Source organism: Oncorhynchus clarkii, unplaced genomic scaffold, assembly GCF_045791955.1.
Source record: "Oncorhynchus clarkii lewisi isolate Uvic-CL-2024 unplaced genomic scaffold, UVic_Ocla_1.0 unplaced_contig_707_pilon_pilon, whole genome shotgun sequence".
Lineage (NCBI taxonomy): Eukaryota > Metazoa > Chordata > Actinopteri > Salmoniformes > Salmonidae > Oncorhynchus > Oncorhynchus clarkii.
Genome location: NW_027260892.1, coordinates 38,811 through 53,904, shown reverse-complemented (window position 1 = coordinate 53,904; position 15,094 = coordinate 38,811). Strand labels below are relative to the sequence as shown.

General features: G+C 44.5%; 1 protein-coding gene across 1 annotated transcript in view; it reads right to left on the bottom strand.

Moving 5' to 3' along the window:
* The window catches only part of LOC139402140 (rho GTPase-activating protein 17-like), a 60,477-nt gene that overhangs the window by 14,414 nt on the left and 30,969 nt on the right, over nucleotides 1-15,094 (bottom strand). The window contains exons 8-11 of the mRNA XM_071146221.1: nucleotides 8,175-8,243; nucleotides 7,440-7,521; nucleotides 6,532-6,659; nucleotides 3,846-3,957 (exon numbers count right to left, since the gene is read on the bottom strand). Coding sequence (XP_071002322.1) covers nucleotides 3,846-3,957; nucleotides 6,532-6,659; nucleotides 7,440-7,521; nucleotides 8,175-8,243 — 391 coding nt within the window. The remainder of the gene's footprint in view (nucleotides 1-3,845; nucleotides 3,958-6,531; nucleotides 6,660-7,439; nucleotides 7,522-8,174; nucleotides 8,244-15,094) is intronic.

The following is a 15,094-nucleotide window of genomic DNA, read 5'->3' as shown; positions in this document are numbered from 1 at the left end:
CATGAACTGAATGGGGTTCAGGCAGCTCTCTGAGGTAGGACTTCAGGGCTCCTGGACAGAGACAACACAACAACAAATATGGTTCATTATAGTACATGAACTGAATGGGGTTCAGGCAGCTCTCTGAGGTAGGACTTCAGGGCTCCTGGACAGAGACAACACAACCACAAATATGGTTCATTATAGTACATGAACTGAATGTGGTTCAATTGTGCTTTTGGAAGTAGTGGGACTGTCCTCCTAAAATCAAATCAAAGTGTATTTGTCACATGCACATGCACCTTACAGTGAAATGCTTACTTACAGGCCCTAACCAACAGTACAATTTTAAAGTAAACAAGAGGAAATAATTGAACAATAGATAAAGAAATAAAAAACAACAGTAAAAAGACAGTGAATAATAACAGTAGTGAGGCTATATACAGACACTGGTTAGTCGGGCTAATTGAGGTAGCATGTACAGTGCCTTGCGAAAGTATTCGGCCCCCTTGAACTTTGCGACCTTTTGCCACATTTCAGGCTTCAAACATAAAGATATAAAACTGTATTTTTTTGTGAAGAATCAACAACAAGTGGGACACAATCATGAAGTGGAACGACATTTATTGGATATTTAAAACTTTTTTAACAAATCAAAAACTGAAAAATTGGGCGTGCAAAATTATTCAGCCCCCTTAAGTTAATACTTTGTAGCGCCACCTTTTGCTGCGATTACAGCTGTAAGTCGCTTGGGGTATGTCTCTATTAGTTTTGCACATCGAGAGACTGACATTTTTTCCCATTCCTCCTTGCAAAACAGCTCGAGCTCAGTGAGGTTGGATGGAGAGCATTTGTGAACAGCAGTTTTTAGTTCTTTCCACAGATTCTCAATTGGATTCAGGTCTGGACTTTGACTTGGCCATTCTAACACCTGGATATGTTTATTTTTGAACCATTCCATTGTAGATTTTGCTTTATGTTTTGGATCATTGTCTTGTTGGAAGACAAATCTCCGTCCCAGTCTCAGGTCTTTTGCAGACTCCATCAGGTTTTCTTCCAGAATGGTCCTGTATTTGGCTCCATCCATCTTCCCATCAATTTGAACCATCTTCCCTGTCCCTGCTGAAGAAAAGCAGGCCCAAACCATGATGCTGCCACCACCATGTTTGACAGTGGGGATGGTGTGTTCAGCTGTGTTGCTTTTACGCCAAACATAACGTTTTGCATTGTTGCCAAAAAGTTCAATTTTGGTTTAATCTGACCAGAGCACCTTCTTCCACATGTTTGGTGTGTCTCCCAGGTGGCTTGTGGCAAACTTTAAACGACACTTTTTATGGATATCTTTAAGAAATGGCTTTCTTCTTGCCACTCTTCCATAAAGGCCAGATTTGTGCAATATACGACTGATTGTTGTCCTATGGACAGAGTCTCCCACCTCAGCTGTAGATCTCTGCAGTTCATCCAGAGTGATCATGGGCCTCTTGGCTGCATCTCTGATCAGTCTTCTCCTTGTATGAGCTGAAAGTTTAGAGGGACGGCCAGGTCTTGGTAGATTTGCAGTGGTCTGATACTCCTTCCATTTCAATATTATCGCTTGCACAGTGCTCCTTGGGATGTTTAAAGCTTGGGAAATCTTTTTGTATCCAAATCCGGCTTTAAACTTCTTCACAACAGTATCTCGGACCTGCCTGGTGTGTTCCTTGTTCTTCATGATGCTCTCTGCGCTTTTAACGGACCTCTGAGACTATCACAGTGCAGGTGCATTTATACGGAGACTTGATTGCACACAGGTGGATTGTATTTATCATCATTAGTCATTTAGGTCAACATTGGATCATTCAGAGATCCTCACTGAACTTCTGGAGAGAGTTTGCTGCACTGAAAGTAAAGGAGCTGAATAATTTTGCACGCCCATATTTTCAGTTTTTGATTTGTTGAAAAAGTTTGAAATATCCAATAAATGTCGTTCCACTTCATGATTGTGTCCCACTTGTTGTTGATTCTTCACACAAAAATACAGTTTTATATCTTTATGTTTGAAGCCTGAAATGTGGCAAAAGGTCGCAAAGTTCAAGGGGGCCGAATACTTTCGCAAGGCACTGTACATGTAGGTATGGTTAAAGTGACTATGCATATATGATAAACAGAGTAGCAGCAGTGTAAAGAGGGGTTTGGACACACACACACACACACACACACACAAACAATGCAAATAGTCCGGGTAGCCATTTGAATACCTGTTCAGGAGTCTTATGGCTTGGGGGTAAAAGCTGTTGATAAGGCTTTTTGTCCTAGACTTGGCAGTACGGTACCGCTTGCCTTGCTGTAGTAGAGAGAACAGTCTATGACTGGGCTGGGGTCTTTGACAATTTTTAGGGCCTTCCTCTGACACTGCCTGGTATAGAGATCCTGGATGGCAGGAAGCTTGGCCCCAGTGATGTACTGGGTCGTACCCTCTTTACGACTGTCTTGGTGTGCTTGGACAACTCTAGTTTGTTGGTGAAGTGGACACCAAGGAACTTGAAGCTTTCAACCTGCTCCACTACAGCCCCGTCGATGAGAATGGGGGTGTGCTCGGTCCTCCTATTCCTGTAGTCCACAATCATCTCCTTAGTCTTGGTTACGTTGAGGGATAGGTTATTATTCTGGCACCACCCAGCCAGGTCTCTAACCTCCTTCCTATAGGCTGTCTCGTCGTTGTCGGTGATCAGGCCTACCACTGTTGTGTCGTCTGCAAACTTAATGATGGTGTTGGAGTCGTACCTGGCCACGCAGTCGTGGGTAAACAGGGAGTACAGGAGGGGACTGAGCACGCACCCCTGAGGGACTCCAGTGTTGAGGATCAGCGTGGCAGATGTGTTGCTACCTACCCTCACCACCTGGGGGCGGCCCGTGAGGAAGTCCAGGATCCAGTTGCAGAGGGAGGTGTTTAGTCCCATGATCCTTAGCTTAGTGATGAACTTTGAGAGTACTATGGTGTTGAATCCTGAGCTGTAGTCAATGAATAGCATTCTCACGTAGGTATTATTTTTGTCCAGGTGGGAAAGGGCAGTGTGGAGTGCAATAGAGATTGCATCATCTGTGGATCTGTTTGGGCGGTATGCAAATTGCAGTGGGTCTAGGATTTCTGGGATAATAGTATTGATGTGAGCCATTACCAGCCTTTCAAAGCACTTCATGGCTACGGACTTGAGTGCTACGGATCTGTAGTCATTTAGGCAGGTTGCCTTTGTGTTCTTGGGCACTATGGTGGACTATGGTGGTCTGCTTGAAACATGTTGGTATTACAGACTCAATCAGGGACATGTTGAAAATGACACCTGCCAGTTGGTCAGCACATGCCCGGAGTACACATCCTGGTAATCCATCTGGCCCCGCGGCCTTGTGAATGTTGACCTGTTTAAGGGTCTTACTCACATCGGCTACGGATAGCGTGATCACACAGTTGTCCGGAACAGCTGATGCTCTCATGCTGGCCTCGAAGCGAGAATAGAAGTGATTTCGCTCGTCTGGTAGGCTCATGTCACTGGGCAGCTAGCGGCTGTGCTTCCCTTTGTAGTCTGTAATAGTTTGCAAGCCCTGCCACATAAGACGAGTGTCGGAGCCGGTGTAGTACGATTCAATCTTAGCCCGATGTTGGCACTTTGCCTGTTTGATGGCTCGTCGGAGGGCATAGCAGGATACATTATAATTTTCAACTCAAATATACACCATACCCACTGGACTGAATACGGTCTCAAATCCAAAGATTGCCGTTTGTATTGTCTTCTACTCTGCACCCCCAAATTCAACCCTTGCTTAGACTATTGAGAGTAAAGGGGAACGAAAACAACTTTAAGGAGTTATGTAAGGGAAATCGGTCATACCAGCTACAGCATGGGGGTCGGAGTAAAACTCCTCTAACTGGGAGGTGGAACAGTCCAGCGCTGCCTTCAGCTTCTTTAGTTTGGAGGCCCCAGCAGCAATTCGGAACAGACCCTGAGAAGAGAGAGATACAGTTTTAAAGTCTTAAAGTTTACAAATGTTTTTTTCTTCATAGAAAATTAGAACTGGTTCAACAAACTAACCACGGTTAGATACAAATATAAATGAGGAAAAATGCCAACTTGCATTGAATTGAGAAGCTCTTTGAGGGGGAAATGGATGTCTACTTTCTGTTCTAAAATTAGAGAAGGCCGTCTGGTTTGGGTATGACTGAGACAAGGAAGGAGGGAGAAAATAGATACCATCATATCACATCTAGAGATACGAGTCTTTGAGGTTGAGCGAAAGATATTTGCAACAACAGTTCTGACTGTATAAAAAGAAACGAAACAGTTGAAAACTTCCCTCCAAGGCACGAGGCTGGTTAACCAACCAAAGAACCAGACCACAGATGTCATCAGTACCAGACCGTAGGCTCTTACTCAGCATGTGTGTGAAATGGCAATTGCCTAGTCTTCTGTCTGTCTGTCTGGTCTTGATCATAAAGGAGTGGGTAGTTTGCTACACATTAGATATGGATAGGGTGACTTACCCTCAATAACTAGTAGTGAAATGAGACCTAGTGAGAAGCACTATAAAAACACTAGCCCTGGGTTACCCAACTGGCGGCCCGCGGTCCAAATGATTTGAATTGTCCCCCCAAGTTTTTTGTTGGACCTGAAAGACTGTAGAAACACCAGCAAATCAGCTCCAAGTGTTTTTCATTTTGGAAATCTGTTCCAAAGTATTCCCACACATAATGTAGAGTTATACTACCATTGATCCTATACAAATGTAAGCAAGGTTTGAAATGATTATGTTTTAGTCCAATATTACAGTGCCTTGCGAAAGTATTCGGCCCCCTTGAACTTTGCGACCTTTTGCCACATTTCAGGCTTCAAACATAAAGATATAAAACTGTATTTTTTTGTGAAGAATCAACAACAAGTGGGACACAATCATGAAGTGGAACGACATTTATTGGATATTTCAAACTTTTTTAACAAATCAAAAACTGAAAAATTGGGCGTGCAAAATTATTCAGCCCCTTTACTTTCAGTGCAGCAAACTCTCTCCAGAAGTTCAGTGAGGATCTCTGAATGATCCAATGTTGACCTAAATGACTAATGATGATAATACAATCCACCTGTGTGTAATCAAGTCTCCGTATAAATGCACCTGCACTGTGATAGTCTCAGAGGTCCGTTAAAAGCGCAGAGAGCATCATGAAGAACAAGGAACACACCGGGCAGGTCCGAGATACTGTTGTGAAGAAGTTTAAAGCCGGATTTGGATACAAAAAGATTTCCCAAGCTTTAAACATCCCAAGGAGCACTGTGCAAGCGATAATATTGAAATGGAAGGAGTATCAGATCACTGCAAATCTACCAAGACCTGGCCGTCCCTCTAAACTTTCAGCTCATACAAGGAGAAGACTGATCAGAGATGCAGCCAAGAGGCCCATGATCACTCTGGATGAACTGCAGAGATCTACAGCTGAGGTGGGAGACTCTGTCCATAGGACAACAATCAGTCGTATATTGCACAAATCTGGCCTTTATGGAAGAGTGGCAAGAAGAAAGCCATTTCTTAAAGATATCCATAAAAAGTGTTGTTTAAAGTTTGCCACAAGCCACCTGGGATACACACCAAACATGTGGAAGAAGGTGCTCTGGTCAGATGAAACCATAATTGAACTTTTTGGCAACAATGCAAAACGTTATGTTTGGCGTAAAAGCAACACAGCTCATCACCCTGAACACATTATCCCCACTGTCAAACATGGTGGTGGCAGCATCATGGTTTGGGCCTGCTTTTCTTCAGCAGGGACAGGGAAGATGGTTAAAATTGATGGGAAGATGGATGGAGCCAAATACAGGACTATTCTGGAAGAAAACCTGATGGAGTCTGCAAAAGACCTGAGACTGGGACGGAGATTTGTCTTCCAACAAGACAATGATCCAAAACATAAAGCAAAATCTACAATGGAATGGTTCAAAAATAAACATATCCAGGTGTTAGAATGGCCAAGTCAAAGTCCAGACCTGAATCCAATCGAGAATCTGTGGAAAGAACTGAAAACTGCTGTTCACAAATGCTCTCCATCCAACCTCACTGAGCTCGAGCTGTTTTGCGAGGAGGAATGCAAAACTGATAGAGACATACCCCAAGCGACTTACAGCTGTAATCGCAGCAAAAGGTGGCGCTACAAAGTATTAACTTAAGGGGGCTGAATAATTTTGCACGCCCAATTTTTCAGTTTTTGATTTGTTAAAAAAGTTTGAAATATCCAATAAATGTCGTTCCACTTCATGATTGTGTCCCACTTGTTGTTGATTCTTCACAAAAAAATACAGTTTTATATCTTTATGTTTGAAGCCTGAAATGTGGCAAAAGGTCGCAAAGTTCAAGGGGGCCGAATACTTTCGCAAGGCACTGTATATCTGTTTGGGCTTCTTGCAGTCAATTTGCAGTCTACAAATGATTTGTAATTCTATTCTGGCCCCCTGACCATCCACTCAAGAAAATATCTAGTTGATCCCTGCGCTAGTCCATTCTTTTCCTCATCATCGTCATGGTGATGGTTACCTCCTCCTTCATGCCAGTCTCCAGCAGCATCATGACACAGGCCTCTAAGGGCAGGGCGATCTCACGGTTACTCCTCTTCAGGTGCTCTTCCAGAGCGGTGCCGTACGCAGGCTTCTCCATCCATGAGTCTGTACACAGGGCACAACATGGCCGCCAGCGTAGGTCAGTTTCATTATCATGAACCGTATGTGAGGAAACAAAGATTCTGTTCTGACTGCTAGGTTATTCCTGTCATTTTAGAGCACGACTAACAGATTAACCGATTGCTCACTAATAACCAACTGCATCTTAGCACATGTCATTAATTGATCTGCTCCAGAGTGAGACCAGGGCCTCTATTCAAAAAGCGCTCAGAGTAGGACTGCTGATCTAGGATCAGTTTAGCCTTTCAGTTCATAATGAATCAGCTTTATACAGACAGGGGGATACCGGCCCAGATGTGACTGTAGATGTTTTTAAGACAATAGAGCCATTTTCACTCAAATCTAATTTAACCTGATTCAATCTAATTCCTATTTCATTAAGTCAGAGAAAAACTGCTCATTAGCACCTCTTTGTTTTACTGCTAAGGAAATGAAGAGCCAAGACTTAACAAACCGACACCAGTAAAGTCATTTGAGATTTTCTCTTTTTATAACAAACCTTTATCAGACTCTGTATCCTACTTAACATGACATGAACAGTTGGCTGTGCTTTGTGAATAGTGGCTTTGAAATGAAAGAGACTACTGGTTAAAGGTAACACATATCTGACCAAGGTGATGCAGTCAGAACATTCATTGCATGAAGTGAGAAAGCATTTTGAATCAACATTCAGCTGAATTTATTCTTGCAGGGGAAAAACATTAATGTTTTGTATTTTATCAAGAAAATTGTTAACAAGTTTTGATTCATTAAGGTTTCCTTTACCGTTCTGTGCCTGTATGGTCGGCAGGACTCCTTCCAGAGCAGCCAGAGACCTCCTGTGGTAGTCAGCCTGGGCCTCTACCAACTGATACACGTTCACATGGCATCACACATTCACATGACATCACACACATTCACATGGCATCACAGACGTTCACATGGCATCACACACATTCACATGGCATCACACACATTCACATGGCATCACACACATTCACATGACATCACACACATTCACATGGCATCACACATATTCACATGGCATCACACACATTCACATGGCATCACACACATTCACATGACATCACACACATTCACATGACATCACACACATTCACATGGCATCACACACATTTACATGACATCACACACATTCACATGGCATCACACACATTCACATGGCATCACACACATTCACATGACATCACACACATTCACATGACATCACACACATTCACATGGCATCACACACATTCACATGACATCACACACATTCACATGGCATCACACACATTCACATGGCATCACACACATTCACATGGCATCACACACATTTATATTGTATCGCATTCAATTTATTCCAAATGCCACACCTTAAATTCCCTGGGGGTCAAGAAAGTTTTCAATCCAATACTACCCTACTGTAAATGAACATTTCAAATGATGAGCTAATGTGGGTCAAATGTGATCTGAAGGAAATGATGATGTTATGATATAGTCAGGATGAAGGATACTCACAATAACATAGTATCGGGCGTAGTCGCCCTCTTTGGAGGAGAAGTTATACATGTCAGCAGACAGCTGGTCCTGAGGAAGGAAGACGTGAACATCAGCATCTTGTCCCTCCAAATGTGCTGTAGACCCACTTCTGATTGGGTCTACACCACAGAGATTGGTTGTTCATCCTAGACACAGAAGGGGGGAGTCTGTTTGGGAAAGGGGGCCTAGAAGGAGGTTATAGATATATGTGCTTGTGACGTTGTATCTTGTCTTGAAGCTGCAACACCCATTGTGGTTAATAAATCTAGCCTTTCTTTGATATCCCTCTGGATCATTGAACCTGAACATTGATCCTGACAATGTGAATAGCATGTATAGGTAACTGACAGCACAGTCACGGCCCTTTAATAACATAGCCCTAATAACATGTATGTCAGGTTCTGTTCATACCTGTCACAATAACCTTCTGTTCATACCCCTGTCACAATAAACTTCTGGTCATACCCCTGTCACAATAACCTTCTTTTCAAACCCGTCACAATAACCTTCTGTTCATACCCCTGTCACAATAACCCCCTGTTCATACCCCGTCACAATAACCCCCCGTTCATACCCCTGTCGCAATAACCCCCTGTTCATACCCCTGTCGCAATAACCCCCCGTCCATACCCCGTCACAATAACCCCCCGTTCATACCCCTGTCACAATAACCCCCCGTTCATACCCCTATCACAATAACCCCCCGTTCATACCCGTCACAATAACCTTCTGTTCATACCCCTGTCACAATAACCCCCTGTTCATACCCCTGTCACAATAACTCCCCGTTCATACCCCTGTCACAATAACCCCCTGTTCATACCCCTGTCACAATAACCCCCTGTTCATACCCCTGTCACAATAACCCCCTGTTCATACCTCTATCACAATAACCCCCCGTTCATACCCCTGTCACAATAACCCCCTGTTCATACCCCTGTCACAATAACCCCCTGTTCATACCCCTGTCACAATAACCCCCTGTTCATACCCCTGTCACAATAACCCCCTGTTCATACCCCTGTCACAATAACCTTCTGTTCATACCCGTCACAATAACCCCCTGTTCATACCCCTGTCACAATAACCCTCTGTTCATTCCCCTGTCACAATAACCCCCTTTTCATACCCCTGTCACAATAACCCTCTGTTCATACCCCTGTCACAATAACCCCCTGTTCATACCCCCGTCACAATAACCCCCTGTTCATACCCCTGTCACAATAACCTTCTGTTCATACCCCTATCACAATAACCCCCTGTTCATACCCCTGTCACAATAACCCCCTGTTCATACCCCTGTCACAATAACCCCCTGTTCATACCCCCGTCACAATAACCCCCTGTTCATACCCCTGTCACAATAACCCTCTGTTCATACCCCTGTCACAATAACCTTCTGTTCATACCCCTGTCACAATAACCCCCTGTTCATACCCCTGTCACAATAACCCCCTGTTCATACCCCTGTCACAATAACCCCCTGTTCATACCCCTGTCACAATAACCCTCTGTTCAGCCAGGTCATCAGATATGATCCTGTCATGATTAAGAAGCCTTAGCTGGAATATGCCGCCATCTTTTCAACTTTACCTCCAGTCATTAGAGCAGGAAGGTATTCCCAATTTCCCAAGGTCATCTAGAAATACTGGGAATATCAGGAGTGTGTGCTCTCATGCTGCCCTGTATTGTCCCTAGACTTTCCTTTATACAGAGTTTTTCATAGTGCTGGAAACCTGCAACATTCCCTGGAAACCTACTTCTACCACTTTGTCCACCCATTACATCCTCTGCTGTATGTGTACCACTTTGTCCACCCATTACATCCTCTGCTGTATGTGTACCACTTTGTCCACCCATTACATCCTCTGCTGTATGTGTACCACTTTGTCCACCCATTACATCCTCTGCTGTATGTGTACCACTTTGTCCTCCCATTACATCCTCTGCTGTATGTGTACCACTTTGTCCACCCATTACATCCTCTGCTGTATGTGTACCACTTTGTCCTCCCATTACATCCTCTGCTGTATGTGTACCACTTTGTCCACCCATTACATCCCCTGCTGTATGTGTACCACTTTGTCCTCCCATTACATCCTCTGCTGTATGTGTACCACTTTGTCCACCCATTACATCCTCTGCTGTATGTGTACCACTTTGTCGTCCCATTACATCCTCTGCTGTATGTGTACCACTTTGTCCACCCATTACATCCTCTGCTGTATGTGTACCACTTTGTCCTCCCATTACATCCTCTGCTGTATGTGTACCACTTTGTCCACCCATTACATCCTCTGCTGTATGTGTACCACTTTGTCCACCCATTACATCCTCTGCTGTATGTGTACCACTTTGTCCACCCATTACATCCTCTGCTGTATGTGTACCACTTTGTCCACCCATTACATCCTCTGCTGTATGTGTACCACTTTGTCCACCCATTACATCCTCTGCTGTATGTGTACCACTTTGTCCACCCATTACATCCTCTGCTGTATGTGTACCACTTTGTCCACCCATTACATCCTCTGCTGTATGTGTACCACTTTGTCCACCCATTACATCCTCTGCTGTATGTGTACCACTTTGTCCACCCATTACATCCTCTGCTGTATGTGTACCACTTTGTCCACCCATTACATCCTCTGCTGTATGTGTACCACTTTGTCCACCCATTACATCCTCTGCTGTATGTGTACCACTTTGTCCTCCCATTACATCCTCTGCTGTATGTGTACCACTTTGTCCACCCATTACATCCTCTGCTGTATGTGTACCACTTTGTCCACCCATTACATCCTCTGCTGTATGTGTACCACTTTGTCCTCCCATTACATCCTCTGCTGTATGTGTACCACTTTGTCCACCCATTACATCCTCTGCTGTATGTGTACCACTTTGTCCTCCCATTACATCCTCTGCTGTATGTGTACCACTTTGTCCACCCATTACATCCTCTGCTGTATGTGTACCACTTTGTCCACTTTGTCCACCCATTACATCCTCTGCTGTATGTGTACCACTTTGTCCACCCATTACATCCTCTGCTGTATGTGTACCACTTTGTCCACCCATTACATCCTCTGCTGTATGTGTACCACTTTGTCCACCCATTACATCCTCTGCTGTATGTGTACCACTTTGTCCACCCATTACATCCTCTGCTGTATGTGTACCACTTTGTCCACCCATTACATCCTCTGCTGTATGTGTACCACTTTGTCCACCCATTACATCCTCTGCTGTATGTGTACCACTTTGTCCACCCATTACATCCTCTGCTGTATGTGTACCACTTTGTCCACCCATTACATCCTCTGCTGTATGTGTACCACTTTGTCCACCCATTACATCCTCTGCTGTATGTGTACCACTTTGTCCACCCATTACATCCTCTGCTGTATGTGTACCACTTTGTCCTCCCATTACATCCTCTGCTGTATGTGTACCACTTTGTCCACCCATTACATCCTCTGCTGTATGTGTACCACTTTGTCCTCCCATTACATCCTCTGCTGTATGTGTACCACTTTGTCCACCCATTACATCCTCTGCTGTATGTGTACCACTTTGTCCTCCCATTACATCCTCTGCTGTATGTGTACCACTTTGTCCACCCATTACATCCTCTGCTGTATGTGTACCACTTTGTCCTCTGCTGTATGTGTACCACTTTGTCCACCCATTACATCCTCTGCTGTATGTGTACCACTTTGTCCACCCATTACATCCTCTGCTGTATGTGTACCACTTTGTCCACCCATTACATCCTCTGCTGTATGTGTACCACTTTGTCCACCCCATTACATCCTCTGCTGTATGTGTACCACTTTGTCCACCCATTACATCCTCTGCTGTATGTGTACCACTTTGTCCACCCATTACATCCTCTGCTGTATGTGTACCACTTTGTCCACCCATTACATCCTCTGCTGTATGTGTACCACTTTGTCCTCCCATTACATCCTCTGCTGTATGTGTACCACTTTGTCCACCCATTACATCCTCTGCTGTATGTGTACCACTTTGTCCTCCCATTACATCCTCTGCTGTATGTGTACCACTTTGTCCACCCATTACATCCTCTGCTGTATGTGTACCACTTTGTCCTCCCATTACATCCTCTGCTGTATGTGTACCACTTTGTCCACCCATTACATCCTCTGCTGTATGTGTACCACTTTGTCCACCCATTACATCCTCTGCTGTATGTGTACCACTTTGTCCACCCATTACATCCTCTGCTGTATGTGTACCACTTTGTCCACCCATTACATCCTCTGCTGTATGTGTACCACTTTGTCCACCCATTACATCCTCTGCTGTATGTGTACCACTTTGTCCACCCATTACATCCTCTGCTGTATGTGTACCACTTTGTCCACCCATTACATCCTCTGCTGTATGTGTACCACTTTGTCCACCCATTACATCCTCTGCTGTATGTGTACCACTTTGTCCACCCATTACATCCTCTGCTGTATGTGTACCACTTTGTCCACCCATTACATCCTCTGCTGTATGTGTACCACTTTGTCCACCCATTACATCCTCTGCTGTATGTGTACCACTTTGTCCACCCATTACATCCTCTGCTGTATGTGTACCACTTTGTCCACCCATTACATCCTCTGCTGTATGTGTACCACTTTGTCCACCCATTACATCCTCTGCTGTATGTGTACCACTTTGTCCACCCATTACATCCTCTGCTGTATGTGTACCACTTTGTCCACCCATTACATCCTCTGCTGTATGTGTACCACTTTGTCCACCCACCCATTACATCCTCTGCTGTATGTGTACCACTTTGTCCTCCCATTACATTTGTCCTCTGCTGTATGTGTACCACTTTGTCCACCCATTACATCCTCTGCTGTATGTGTACCACTTTGTCCTCCCATTACATTCTCTGCTGTATGTGTACCACTTTGTCCACCCATTACATCCTCTGCTGTATGTGTACCACTTTGTCCTCCCATTACATCCTCTGCTGTATGTGTACCACTTTGTCCACCCATTACATCCTCTGCTGTATGTGTACCACTTTGTCCACCCATTACATCCTCTGCTGTATGTGTACCACTTTGTCCACCCATTACATACTCTGCTGTATGTGTACCACTTTGTCCACCCATTACATCCTCTGCTGTATGTGTACCACTTTGTCCACCCATTACATCCTCTGCTGTATGTGTACCACTTTGTCCACCCATTACATCCTCTGCTGTATGTGTACCACTTTGTCCACCCATTACATCCTCTGCTGTATGTGTACCACTTTGTCCACCCATTACATCCTCTGCTGTATGTGTACCACTTTGTCCTCCCATTACATCCTCTGCTGTATGTGTACCACTTTGTCCACCCATTACATCCTCTGCTGTATGTGTACCACTTTGTCCTCCCATTACATCCTCTGCTGTATGTGTACCACTTTGTCCACCCATTACATCCTCTGCTGTATGTGTACCACTTTGTCCACCCATTACATCCTCTGCTGTATGTGTACCACTTTGCCCTCCCATTACATCCTCTGCTGTATGTGTACCACTTTGTCCACCCATTACATCCTCTGCTGTATGTGTACCACTTTGTCCACCCATTACATCCTCTGCTGTATGTGTACCACTTTGTCCACCCATTACATCCTCTGCTGTATGTGTACCACTTTGTCCACCCATTACATCCTCTGCTGTATGTGTACCACTTTGTCCACCCATTACATCCTCTGCTGTATGTGTACCACTTTGTCCACCCATTACATCCTCTGCTGTATGTGTACCACTTTGTCCTCCCATTACATCCTCTGCTGTATGTGTACCACTTTGTCCACCCATTACATCCTCTGCTGTATGTGTACCACTTTGTCCACCCATTACATCCTCTGCTGTATGTGTACCACTTTGTCCACCCATTACATCCTCTGCTGTATGTGTACCACTTTGTCCACCCATTACATCCTCTGCTGTATGTGTACCACTTTGTCCACCCATTACATCCTCTGCTGTATGTGTACCACTTTGTCCACCCATTACATCCTCTGCTGTATGTGTACCACTTTGTCCACCCATTACATCCTCTGCTGTATGTGTACCACTTTGTCCACCCATTACATCCTCTGCTGTATGTGTACCACTTTGTCCACCCATTACATCCTCTGCTGTATGTGTACCACTTTGTCCACCCATTACATCCTCTGCTGTATGTGTACCACTTTGTCCACCCATTACATCCTCTGCTGTATGTGTACCACTTTGTCCACCCATTACATCCTCTGCTGTATGTGTACCACTTTGTCCACCCATTACATCCTCTGCTGTATGTGTACCACTTTGTCCACCCATTACATCCTCTGCTGTATGTGTACCACTTTGTCCACCCATTACATCCTCTGCTGTATGTGTACCACTTTGTCCACCCATTACATCCTCTGCTGTATGTGTACCACTTTGTCCACCCATTACATCCTCTGCTGTATGTGTACCACTTTGTCCACCCATTACATCCTCTGCTGTATGTGTACCACTTTGTCCACCCATTACATCCTCTGCTGTATGTGTACCACTTTGTCCACCCATTACATCCTCTGCTGTATGTGTACCACTTTGTCCACCCATTACATCCTCTGCTGTATGTGTACCACTTTGTCCACCCATTACATCCTCTGCTGTATGTGTACCACTTTGTCCACCCATTACATCCTCTGCTGTATGTGTACCACTTTGTCCACCCATTACATCCTCTGCTGTATGTGTACCACTTTGTCCTCCCATTACATTCTCTGCTGTATGTGTACCACTTTGTCCACCCATTACATCCTCTGCTGTATGTGTACCACTTTGTCCTCCCATTACATCCTCTGCTGTATGTGTACCACTTTGTCCACCCATTAC